General features: G+C 37.0%; 1 protein-coding gene across 1 annotated transcript; it reads left to right on the forward strand.

Moving 5' to 3' along the window:
- Positions 1 to 8,602: 8,602 nt before the first annotated feature.
- On the forward strand, positions 8,603 to 11,197 carry LOC142636926 (glucan endo-1,3-beta-glucosidase 14). The gene is made up of 3 exons (XM_075811220.1): positions 8,603 to 8,789; positions 9,409 to 10,445; positions 10,946 to 11,197. The coding sequence occupies exons 1-3, from the start codon at positions 8,690 to 8,692 to the stop codon at positions 11,012 to 11,014; spliced, it is 1,206 nt and encodes a 401-aa protein (XP_075667335.1). The 5' UTR covers positions 8,603 to 8,689; the 3' UTR covers positions 11,015 to 11,197.
- The last annotated feature ends 2,425 nt before the right edge of the window (positions 11,198 to 13,622 follow it).

A 13,622-nucleotide genomic window follows, 5' to 3' on the forward strand; every position in this document is an offset into this window, starting at 1 on the left:
CTTTTAAGTCTTGTACTACTATTCCTGTTGATTGTTGTGATCTTGTATCTACTACTACTACTACTACTGTAAGTGTTTTGAAGCACATTCAATAAACACTTTGTTTTCAATACTTTGAATTATTTTGATATAACTGCTTGGCTGGTTCTACTTGGCTGGTTCTACCGCCTTACTTTCAATTATCATATACTTTGAATTATTATAATTGCTTGGTTGGTTCTACCGCCTTAACTTATCATTTTATATCTGTTGTGCTTCTGCCTTCTGCGCTGTATATATATTGTTTAAACCGTTTTAATACTCTAGACTTGTAATCAAAATATTTTCTATAAGTCGTTTGTGCTAAAGCTTAGCCATGACCATCGTTTACTAATAGAAATCATTATTACTCTAAGGAAAAGATGGAAACCTTCTCGGACCATCCGAAAAAGAGGGAAAGCCAGACTCGATTCCCTTCTCGCCGAAGCCGTGACACGCTCATGCACTCTAAGCCATGACAAGCTCATGCATCCAAAGTCATGGTCGATTCGCACACGTCAAGCCATGGCATGTTCATATATCTCAAGTCACAACAAGAGCATGCATTCCAAGCCATGCCAACGCCTTAATCATTCTTGAATTCAAGATTATGCTTGAAGAGGGAAGCGCCAATGTTGCCATTCTAAAGAAAATTATTATTGTCACTCAACTCTTGCAAATGAAATCCGCAATTAAGCTAACTAATAAGAGGGGTTTGTGCGTGCGCCTTTAAAGAATTCTTTGCTAGACCTCGCTTTAGATATTGAAGTCAAAAAGCTCAAAAATCACATGCTAGTTGCTGGAAATCCATTTCGAAGACTTTGGAGTGGAATCTTGGTACAATGTGGAAACTTGGAATAAGCGGCATAAAGGCTAACGAGAGAAATTGTTGTGCTAGAGATGCAACAATCCTACACCGACATCTCTAATGCTTAGCCCATCATTATCCCAAAGTTAGAAGCCAAGCAAGCAAAGTATGAAGTTGTTGTTTGCGGCACAACATTTGTTTTGTCAAAGGAGAATCATATTTTGCCTTCCATACAGTAGATTTAGGGACCCCATTTTTGGAATTCATCTTGGAGGAATATGGAGAGTACTAAGGGAGGAATAAATCCCACCAGCAACTCTTGGCGATGGGATACCATTGGTTTGACGCAACCAAATTCGCTAAAAGTCACTGCACCTCCAAGCGCACTCCAACCTCATACTCACATATCTTATAAGCCTTCAAGACATAAGTATTCCAAAGCATTCCACACTTGGGGGCTTGATCTCATCGGACCTATCCATGCACCTTTGAATGAGTACATTTGGGTTTTTGTCGCCACTAAATAGTTCACTAAGTGGGCAGAAGCAATTTGACTCAATAAAAGCAATGGCAATGGTTGTAGCAAAACTCATCCAGAAGCATCTTATTCGTCGCTTTGACGTCTCACTCATAAGTGACAACAATACATCTCACTCATACCAATTTTCGGAGGCAAGCCCTATGAAACAATAGGAAGCTTACGAACTATCATATTATCCAAGCATGGTAAGACCCCTACATACGAAGGTGCAATGCCTTCAATAAGGTAGGGAAAGCCAACACTTTCTCCTAATGGCAAACCTTGCGAAGCAGTGAGAAAGCCTATGAATTACTTTTACAACGAAGCCTCTACATGCGAGGGTGAAAATAATCTCAATAAGGTAGGGAAAGCCAAACACATACTCTCTCTATAGTAAGCCCTATCAAATGGTTGAGAACCTGATGGGACGTTTCATTATGGCGATACCCCTACTTGTGAAGGCATAACTAGTCCTCAACAAAGTAGGAAAGTCAATACGTTCTCAAAAGGTAAGCCCTACCAAATGATTAGGAAGCCAGTGAGATGTCATATCATTCATATGGGGTAAGACCCCTACTTGCGAGGATGCAATGCTCTCGATAAAGTAGGGAAAGCCAACATTTTCTTAATGGCAAGCCTTACAAAGCGGTAGGGAAGCCAACATAATATCTTATAATTCAAGCGCGATGATCCACTACATGTAAGGACATGACCATCCCTTGAAAAATATGGGAAAGTCGATGCAATGGATCACTACCTCATTGCCACATGGTAATTTGCTATATGTGAGGGTAAAATTCTTCCTCAAGAAATTAGCAAGCCTATGCATTGTATGTGAGAACGCGATCGCCCTATGAAATAGTGACGAACAAATGCACCATGAGCTGCAATGTGCGAAAACGCAGCCCATATGTGGGGGCTTCTTGAAACTAACGAAATAGCAACCTAATATATGTCGAGAATAAGTTGACTACCAAGCGGCTAGCCAAGCTTATATATGAGGTGCTATTTGTGAAACCTAATCTACCCGTCAATAGAGCGCTAAAAAATGGTGCACAGGCAGCGAGATGTGCGCTTAGCCAAAACCTTTTCGCAAAGGCATGACAACCAAGCAACATGTCTACTAACTTGTCCTTGCAAAGGCAAAGCCATATTCACAAGCTATCCAATCAAGCACAAGTAATCTTCAAGAGACTAAGTGCGCATAATCTATCAAAATTTTGCTATTCAATCACAAGGTGCACATGACCTTTCCAAGCAAGATTTTTGCAGCATACACAAATGCTCATAGTCATAGAAGGGCTGTTTTCGCAGAAAAAACATGCCTATAGCCTATCAAAGAAAGGTACAAGCTCATTCTCAAGGTACAAAAATACAAACTATTCACATCCTTGAGGTACAAATCATTCTTTTCATTGCAAAATTCAAAATTACATGTTGAAACATCATATATGTGTTTCTTTGTTCAAAACACAACTTGTATCTACTAACCATGACAACATAAGTTCAAAGTTTTCATAAATACAAGTAAAATGAAGCTGCTTCATACATAAGTGGGCAGTCCACAAAGGCGAAATATAAGAGAAAGTGTCTCCAAGGCAACAACTTCTATTACACATTACAACCAATCCAAACTTCCAAAGCCAGAAACTCAATACAAAACAATCAGCCTATCCTCAATCAAGTATTTGGTGACACTCTTTAATTCAAACAATTGCTCTTCGGCCAAAGGAACAAACCGAGTACTATGCATTTTTACCACAACCACTTCTCAACAAGCTCAACCAAAGAAGCCTTGCAATCCTCTTGAGGCAAGCTAGAAGTGATGAGACTGAACAAAAGAGACTCAATTTTAACTTTGCACCAACTCCTAATGTTGTCTCTTAATATCGGAACTTAAAGCAACTTGGCCCTGTGCACAAACATCAAGACAACAAATTCATCAAATGCTTGACGCCAGCAAGAGACAGACCAAAAAGGGTTCAAATTTATTAACAGTGATCATGGTACCATCTATTGTAGCTCTATTTTGCTGTCCGCGGCGACTTCAACCTCAGAAAATGATGTATTGGCAATGAGATTGACCTTGCGAATGAATGTCCTAACGATGGCACCGCAATTGCCTTAGCCAAAGTCATCCTTCAAGAAACCGTAGTATGATGCGCTCAATATACCATTATATGCAACCAAGAAAAGAAAACAAAGAAGATATGTGACTTACCAAGTGAGTTACAAGTTCTTGCTCAACAATGGTGTAATCTCCCAAAGTACGTTTATTCTATGTAAAACGGATAAGCATCACACTCGACAACTCCTATCGGCATGACAAGGAGGGGTGGCAGCAAGTATTGGCTTCCCACGATAGATTTTATGCTGCCAAAGAAATTGTGGTTTCGTCCTCAAACAAATGGAGCTAATGTCTATGCGCTATCTTTAGTCTGTTGACAATTATATAAAAGGAATAGTGGCTGCAGCATCACCACAAGCGAAAGCCTCTTGGCACAACTATGTTTCACTGAACAATATCTTTTATAGCCGCACAGCAAAGAAGAACCTCCCACTCGCTTACAAGTTGTGCCATTAATCACTTTTAGCGTACTCAAAGGCTATTTTACAAGGCGTCATCTCATGCCAACATAGTCTATTTTGCCCTATCAAGGCCCAAGATGCGAGGGCTATTATGGATGGGCAACACTATGATCAAAGAACAAACACTCTATGGAATCTTCAGTCTTGGCTTCGCCAACAATTTCTAGTTACAAAGCCATGGAATGTATGCCTTACTCTCAATGGCATCAACACTTAGTATTTCACAATGATTAAGTGGTTATGCAAACAACCCAATAACTCATTCATCGGCATTGCTGTGGGCTAAAGGCTTACTCAACCATCTTGTGCCCCTGCACTAGGAATTCAAGTTTCATTCCTATACTTTCATTTCAAGCTTGCTGAATCAAGAAGCGATACCACTCGGTGACTATCACTCTCACTTGTGTTCATCACAAGAATACAATACAGGGGGCTGCCAACCAATGTAGTAGCTATGTCACACCCCTATACTACATCGCCAAGTGATATCTTCACTCCATTCCATCTCAAATACGCTATCCCAAGGCAGCTAGCAGTATTGCTCATTGCTTATGGTTATAGCTTCATCAAAATTAATCTTGGCAATCACGATCTTGCCAATTTGGCCAACGATAAAGCAACTAAAAAATTGAAGCATCCCCAATGTCTTATTCATAATCATCTCCTCATATGGACCCAATTTGCTCATTCAAATTTACAGCAAACAATGGGGACAATTCACTTCCAACGCAATGACCCACTCAAGGTCAAGCACAACCGCACCACAAATTGATCTTCATGCTTTGTGACCACCGAAATCAATGGAGAGTTAATTTCGATATGAAATTCAGCCTCAATTACAATGACTCGACTTTATAGGTCGAAACCTCGCGGAATTTTTATGATCTCCTAAGGAAGAGTCAACCTACACAATCAACGACACTATTCATTTAACATGTCGTCAAATACATTCAAGAGATCAGCAATATATATTAGCTCACCAAGGTGAGCGTCGCATCCAACTTTATCGAGCTTGCACAAAGAATAGATTCAACATCTTGTCGCTGCATTCGGCATCAATCTCTTACAACAAAAACCTCGCTTCTTAGAGACGAAGGTTCCTTCCTCTTCGCCAACAACATTTCTTAGCCAAAATTGGTACAGATGGTCCAGCGGCCATGGGCGGAAATCTATCGCAAACTTCCACCAACATCATCGATGGGACAACTCTACTCTTTGTCGATGGGTTTCCTCTCTTCTTCGGCAGCAGCACTTTGTCCCACCTAAATCTTGACATTTTGAACGGTGGATGGTGCTGAGCTTTTCAAATTTATGCTCTCCACCAACAAAGATCTCCTCCATTTTGCCACCATCATCCCACCTCCCTTGGGTTTGAGCAAGTAGTGGCTGGAGGATTCAGTGGGTGTCGCAAGATTTGAAGATGCTTTAAGGGTTTGATTTGAAAAAAAAAAACTTTGCTTCCCCTACCTCCACGCAGAAGAGGCTTATGTAGTCTCTACATCCATGAAGAATTCTTCCTTCCATTTCCAAAAGACCAATGTGGCGTTAGAAGAAAAGAAAAGAAATTAAGAAAGAAGAGAGCAAAGCGGTGTGAGAAGCCACCGAAGCAAAAAAAAAAAAAAAAAAAAAAAATGAAAAGGGCCAAAGTTGAGAAGAGAGTGGCATGATATGCTTGGAGCAAAATACTTTTGACGCTTGAAGCAAGTGGGGTGTTGATTTTAAGAGAAAAAAATGAAGTGGTGTGAAGGCCACAGTCACAGAAAAGATAGAAAAAAAAAAGTGGCTGCATCTCACCTTCCACTTTCTCTATATAATGTCTCTTTGGCAAAGCACTCATGCATATGTGTTAAGCCTGAAGCCTAAGGCCTTGATTATTTGTCATGACCCATGGGCTTTAAAACTAAATCAGCCCACACGCCTATGCAAAAACATTGTCAAGATCGTTTCTTTGGAGTTTAGTATTCATCAATCATCTATGGCTTATGCCACGTTCAAGCTACAAGAAGAACAAAAAAGGAATAATAATATTATATAAGAATATTATTATTCTTACACATGTGGACATGGAGGCTATTGATCAAATAGTTGGACTTAAAGGTCAAAGTTGTTCCGAAACAATTTCATTAGTTGCGACTTGACTCTCTCGGCCTTCATCACCTATGGGCCTCTTTAACCCACATTTTCTCAACAAAAAATGGGGCATTTGAGTAAGCTAATTCCCAAACCTGCAACGTATACAAGCAATGAGAAATATCAACTACTCACACGCATGCCGCAAGAGCCACGCGTGATCGAGGGCTAATGTTGATATCCATTTTCACAACACATTTTCTACAAGCTTGATTTAACCAAGCCCGACTTCCTTATGGGCTCCATTCATGTATTATATTATTTTTTATTCTTTTAAGTATGGCCCAAGCCCATGCAACATATTGGAGAAATTGAGGGAGTGTGGTTTGGAGGGTATGGGTCGGTTCCTTTTGGACCTTTTGCATAAGCCCAACCCATGCATGCTACCAAGTGGGCAAGGGACACTAGTAGCGCCTCAGGCTCATGGAGAAGGTCTTGTACCCAAAATTTCCAAATTAGTATCATGGGGGATAAAAGCCTCTTCCACTACTTAAAAACCAGTCATTAGCAACACCCCAAACTCCATATAAAACTCTCTCTTTAGCTCAAAAAGGAACTAACCACATTTTACCTAGAGACCTGAAACTTCAAAGCAAAAACTCATTCATCCAGCCAACAATCTTACAATTCTGAACCTTAGAGGTGAAAATATGGGTATAAGGGAACCTTCCCTCTCTTCCTTACAACCTTTCTCAATTTCCTCTTCTCGGTAACTATGGGTCGAAATTTCAGACCTGTTGAACCATGTTTTCCTCGTAGAGTTGAAACTTGAGAGCAAAAACCCACTGGGTCAAGAAACATTCTCACAATTCTGAACCTTAAGGGTGGAAATATGGGTACAGTGGAACCTTCCCTCTCTTCTTCACAACCTCTCTCATTTTCCTCTTCTCGGTGATTGTGGGTTAAAGTTTCAGACCTTTTATGTTTTTATACTTTTTCTACACTTTTGTTATTAGCATTTTGATTCTCTCTTATAAAAGCACCATTAGCCTTTTGTTCATTATACATTTGAAATTTTGGGCTTGATTCTCCACAATAAACACTTCTAAAGAACCCAAGGGGAGATTTGGGTCATTCTCACATTTTTGGCCCTTGTCGCAAAACGTCCTTGACAGGAGGCTCCTATTGTTGTGAAAGAATTTTCTTAAAAACTAGTATTTTATTTGAAATATATGATAGTTTAATTAAAATCCTATTTTGAATTTATTATTTTAGTTGTCTTACTAAGGATTTGTTTGGGATTTGCTTACTTTGCTGAAACTGAAAACTTTTTGCTAAAAATACTTAAGATAAATGTAAAAGTTAGCTGAAATAATATAATGAGATCCATGAATAGTACTAAAAAGTATAGTAGGACCTATGAATAATAGTAAAAATAAGCTGAATAGTAAAATGAGCTGAATAGTAAAATAAATTGGGGAAAAAAAAGCTATCCAAACGCAACCTAAATGGGTTGGGTTTTCAACCCTAGTATACCATTCAATAACATTTGTGAATGGTTTACCATTTTAGCTTTTGTGAATGGTATACCATTCAATAACATTTTATTATGTTTTTTAATTAATAAATTAATTTATGTTTATATATTTTAAAATTCCATTCACCGATTACATCGTCTTCTTATATATTACTTGCTTGCAAAAATATCAAGGATATCAAAGATTAATGGCCATCTTATTTATAAAATGTTAAAATATTTAATATTTTTTAACTCTAAATTATATACAAAATATGAGTTTATGAATCAAATAATATATTACATCTTAGTTAGACGAAGTTTGATATTGTGTTTTGTGTGCATGTTAAGGATGTAAATTTTCAAAGTATTAATTTAACAAATTGTTATTAAGTAGTATAACATTAATTACGATTACATTAACTATTACTCAGCTTGTATATATTAACGAAAACTTTGTTAACAATACTACTTGGTTTAGTCCCTGATTGTAAAGTTTTGTTCCCTTTGTTTTTAAAGCTTGCCTTTTGTTATTATTTGTTGCAAAAGTGAAAGGAATGTAGAAGTGCTTTTCTTTTTTGTCTTGGACAGAAAACTTGGACTTGCTAGATTGTCCAAAAGATATATTTTCAATTTTCAATCTCCAATATATCTTTTGGAGTTGGAACACCAGTACACCAAAAAGGGAAACCCACAGCCCAAAGGGATCCAATCCAAGCCAAACTGCTTAAGCTGGTGGTTAACCCTGCCACCTCTATTGCCCCAGAGGCTTACCAACCACCATCACAAGTTTCAAACTCCTTATTAACCACGTAAGGTATATTAACTATCTCAACAAAACCTTTTAGATGGAAGAGAGAGTATAACCAGATGAGAACAAGTATAGAAAGTGATAAAGGTATACTTTGTGAGGGGGATAAAAGTGAGAGTAAAGGAAGAATCTATTTTCAGCCCCTCCAATCCAAGACACCCCATTAAATATATTTTTTTCATCATCTTTGAACAAAGGCTAGGAATCTTCCTCTCATTTTCTTTCATTTTCTTCGGAATCTAGGCTCTATGGCATGCCTGAAGGAAAAGCTTTGCATCATCCTCAGAATTGTTAATGTTTTAATGTCACCTTTTATGAGTTACATAATACAAGGCCATACCCACATCCTTTCTACAAATGGAATACTCATACATTGTTAACATGCTCACTAAATACATGCGGTTCTCTTCTTTCTTTCTCAGGTTTCTGCTTGTGTTCTACCTCATCTCTCTCAATGGTATGTGTCATGTTTCATTACTTGCAACTTTATTTTGAATGTTATAAACTATGTAATAGCATAGTATATATGTAATGGTTTATCTTATGAAGGATGTACATACATAAACACACACACACACACACACACACACACACACAAATGTATATATAAACCAGTAATTAAGAGCATTTCACTTTCGGTTGTAGAGTAATAAGTATATACATTTGATGAATTGATAAGGGTATATGTTGTTGGAATGTTAACAATTGCTCTGTTTTCTCTGTTTAATGTTTCCTATGTATACAAGTATATTATTAGTTTTTTCTATATATAAGTAGATGAAGGCCAGTGTTTGCAGTTTGTAACTAACAAACATAAGTGAATTTAATGAGATATTGAATTTGATTACCATGCCTTAGCTCAAATTTTACCGTATTTTAACTGATGTATTCTCAGAACCACATAAAGAAAAACATTTTTATTTCTTTCTTCCCTTGAATAATATAGAAATTTACCTTGAAACTGTATGCCACAAAGACAAAGTTCATGTGTCTGAATCTTAAATTTATTTATTTTGGTCTGTTATCATGGTGAAGCATTGGCTAATGGCAGTATCTATCCTCCTTCTGTTATGCAGTTTTGACAGCACATGCATTCACGGGAACTTATGGAGTAAACTATGGGAGGAGAGCTGACAATCTACCTCCACCGGGTAGTGTGGTGACCCTTCTAAAAGCTGCAAAGATAAAAAATATTAGAATCTATGATGCTGATCATGAAGTTCTCACGGCCTTCAAAGGATCTGGAATTGAAATTGTGGTTGGACTTGGCAATGAATTTCTCAAAGACATCAGTGTGGCTGAGGATCGTGCCATGGATTGGATAAAAGAAAATGTACAGCCATTCCTTCCTGGAACTTCCATACGTGGAATTGCAGTTGGGAATGAGATCTTGGGTGGTACAAATATGGAACTTTGGGAGGTGTTGTTGCCTGCAGTAAAGAATGTTTACAATGCCCTTGATCGGTTGGACTTGACAAAAGTGGTTCAGGTCTCAAGCCCGCATTCAGAGGCTGTTTTTGCCAATTCGTTTCCACCATCATCTTGTACTTTCAGGGATGATGTTCTTCCATTCATGAAGCCACTTTTGCAGTTCTTCTCGCAGATTGGTTCTCCTTTTTATATAAATGCATATCCATTTCTGGCTTTTAAGAGTGACCCTGAGCATATTGATATTAATTATTCCCTCTTCCAACCAAATGAAGGAATTGATGATGCAAAGACTAAATTACACTATGATAACATGTTTGAGGCCCAGGTTGACGCAGCTTATGCGGCTTTAGAAAAAGTTGGGTTTGAGAAGACAGAGGTCATTGTTTCAGAAACTGGTTGGGCTTCCAAAGGTGACGAAGATGAAGCAGGTGCCACGGTGAAAAATGCAATGACTTACAATAAGAATTTGCGAAAACGGCTACTAAAAAAGAAGGGTACCCCCTACAGGCCAAAGATGGTGGCAAAGGCTTATGTTTTTGCTTTGTTCAATGAGAACTTGAAGCCAGGGCCAACCTCTGAGAGGAACTTTGGATTGTTTAAAGCCGATGGGAGCATTGCATATGACATTGGATTCACTGGACTTGTCCCTTCTTCAGCAACCTCATCTCTTCTCTCTTTCAAGGTATGGGACTCCTAATTACTTTGTTCATTTTAATTTTATGATTGGCTATAAAATTTCTTTTTTTTTGCTTAATTAACGGAAATCTATGCTGTTGTTGGGAGTCAACCTTAGTTTTGTCCTGTCTATCTATGTTAGAGCCCTTTTCTATTGTTTCTTTATCTAAGGGAAAGTTCTATATATGTAGCTAGGTTCTTTTGGAACCAATTAGCAATCTTAATTCCATCCTTCCACCTCAGTACTTGAGCTAAGACCCTGGATAATTAGCTAGGTTCTAATTCATGGCTAGAATATGTTATCTTTTAGTGGTAGATTCTTAGCTAATTAGCTTAATTTTCATGGAATTTAAGGACTAAGCAATAAGTGTATGTATATAGAAGTTACAATTCATTGTCATGTGTCTATAATCTCTTGCATTAAAATTGAATCAGAGTTGTAACATTCATAGTTTTTGTTCTAATTAAGCTTGTATTATTTCATTTTTCTAATGTTTTGGCTTACAGGGGATTGGATTATCAAACTCACTGGTTTTTACTATTGCTGCACTGCTGCCACTGATATTAACGTTATAATTAGTGAAAAAGTCACGGCCTCATTTTGTTCTTCTGGATGTTCAACCAGCTCACGGAAGATATTCAGGGTCTTGGATTCATAATTGTTGTAACATTACTTGTATAGCCAATTCAATTTATTCTTGTATAAACACACATTCTTGATTTAGTTGATGACTAATAAATTGCCGATAGCCTTTTTCATATTTCAGTGAAGTACGTTTGGTCATTCTTTCTTTTCTCCCTGTTTCATTTTTTCCTCTTTAAAAAAAAAAAAAAAATTTCAGTTAACAGTATAGTACCCAATTAAAATGCAACCATGCAAAATTAAGATAAATCAGTACTATTGTTACAGATAGCTACTTAGAGACTTTAATTGAAAAGTTAACCGGTGCCGTAAGGGCTTTGGTTAAAAAAATATTTTTATAAATATATTATGAGAAAAGAACAATGTAAAGGTTTTTTTTTTAATTTTTAATTTTTATAACATTTTATATTTCTCATAAAAGTAATATCAAAACTTTTCTAAATGATCTATTAATAAATGCCTTAAAAACACTCATTAATTGGACCCATTAGAATATGAGAGTGTGGCTTGAAACTTTAAATGATAGGGGGTGGATTGAGGTGGGTTTAGGAGGTTCTCTATGTTGGAAGTTAAAACACTAAATATAACAATGCTTCATTTGATAGCTTAAATGAAGGAAATCCATGCTCCTTAAAAAAAGGAAAAATGGAGAGAGGGAGAGGCTTTGAATAGAATTCAAAATAAAGTATTGATAATAATAGGTGCCCTCAAAGAATAGTAAATGCTCAATTATAAGTTGTAATATACATTTTTTGATAAAAGAAATACATTTGTGAATAATTCATTGGTCTGCAATATATCCAATGTTTATCTTTTGTTATTAATGGCAATATTAAAAGAAGAGAGTAAGTGCATCTCTAGACCTTGAAAGCAAAGCATATAATGAAGGGGCCCAGTTAAATTTTTTTTTGTTGTTGTTATAACCAGTTAATTTTTAGTCCTTAAGAATAACTTAACGTAATTGTTTTTAGTCACTGAACAAGTCACTTTTAGCCCATAATATTTATACGGGAAATGCTAAATTTAATGATACTTGGGTCTGTTTGGTACGTATATTTAAATAACAGTTTTTAATTTAAAAAAAAAATATATATATGAATAAAAAAATGTATAAAAATACATGTTACATTTTTTAAAAATTGAAAAAACGTGTTTAATTGATGTAACAAATATTCCCTTAACTTTTCAAAGTCAAATAACACACCACCTCTAAAGTCCTGTCCAAAAGGTAGAATGAGAAAACTAGAATCTTCATTTCGTTTGTTTGGAAGTCTTCCCAAGTGGCTTTGGTGTGGGGCAGACCCTACTATTGTATCAGAAGCTCCTTTCTTTTCCTTCTTACACCATAATCCAAAACTACTTGCGGCCTGGGCACCATGCTGGTCGCCAGGTTGTGATCTTTTAAGGAAACACTATCATATTCAATAAAGATTAAGATTTTCACTTAGACCCCAAGTTACAATTAAGGCTAATGCAAAATTTAAGCTAATTTACTAATTTAAAGTCCAATTGTGTACGTAATTAGCCAATAAACAATAGTAAGCATAGATAAATCCAAGAACCTGGTAGAAAAACCTCTCTGCGGTCTCACCACTATAAACTATCTATTAGAATAGATAATTGTAGTATAATTTTCTCACAAAATGTAGCAAAAAGTGTACTCAAGCCCTCCAAAATCTTGCTCGCAACCGACTCCAATGGCAACTTTAAGCCTCCATGGCTGATTCTGTGGTGTCTCCAATGCTTTCCAAAAGCTTCAATCAACACTCACAGCTCAAAGTTAGTGATTGATGTGACGGGGATGATATCCTCTCAAGGATTTGGCAATAGTGAGAGGGAGAAGGTAGGGAAAATGCTTGGTGTTTGGATCTCAATATTTAATGCGTTTCACTCAACCGTCAGATAGGAATTAAGGTTTAATTTAATGGGAAATGAGGTATATAAAGGTGGGATAAAGGGTAGAACAGAAGGAGAGTCAGTAAGTGAATTCTCTCAGGTTCTGACCATTTCGGTCAACTTAGTGTTTTGCGTGATCACTACCTAACTTATTTCTCAAATTGCTTTTCACGCGCCACTTCGCTGGACACCTCCTTCATTTTACTAGACCGGAACTCCATCTTGAATAACTTCAATTATAGCTCATGAACCCTCAACCCAATTACACAAGGATCCACAAAATACAAATTACAAAGTATTTGCATGATAATTACAAGAAAATTTTGACACGGAATTTGACAATACATACAGAACCTAACAGAACTGCAATCACCAATGGAAGTTGCGGTTGAACCGAACACTTTTGAATGTCGGATTAATTTTACAAACTAGTTTTAAGTGGCATGCCAAGCAATTATAGGGATGTGAGGAATTGGAACAAAATGGGCATATTTTTGAAAGGTGATCAACCACTTCTAATATGATTGATTTATCTTCTAATAAAGGCAACCCATCAGCAAAATCCATTGATATACTATATATCCTCCCATACCTGGTTCGGAATCGGCAAGGCATGCAAGAGGCTGGAAGGTGTCATTTGCTCCA

The sequence above is a fragment of the Castanea sativa genome, chromosome 5 (genome assembly GCF_040712315.1).
Source record: "Castanea sativa cultivar Marrone di Chiusa Pesio chromosome 5, ASM4071231v1".
Classification (NCBI taxonomy): Eukaryota; Viridiplantae; Streptophyta; class Magnoliopsida; order Fagales; family Fagaceae; genus Castanea; species Castanea sativa.

What these genes read in the sequence shown, in the direction of transcription:
- LOC142636926 (XM_075811220.1), top strand. Translation starts at nt 8,690, where the DNA reads ATGGAATACTCATACATTGTTAACATGCTCACTAAATACATGCGGTTC. An exon ending in CTACCTCATCTCTCTCAATG is followed by an intron (nt 8,790 to 9,408) that starts GTATGTGTCATG and finishes TCTGTTATGCAG; the next exon opens with TTTTGACAGCACATGCATTC. An exon ending in CATCTCTTCTCTCTTTCAAG is followed by an intron (nt 10,446 to 10,945) that starts GTATGGGACTCC and finishes TTTGGCTTACAG; the next exon opens with GGGATTGGATTATCAAACTC.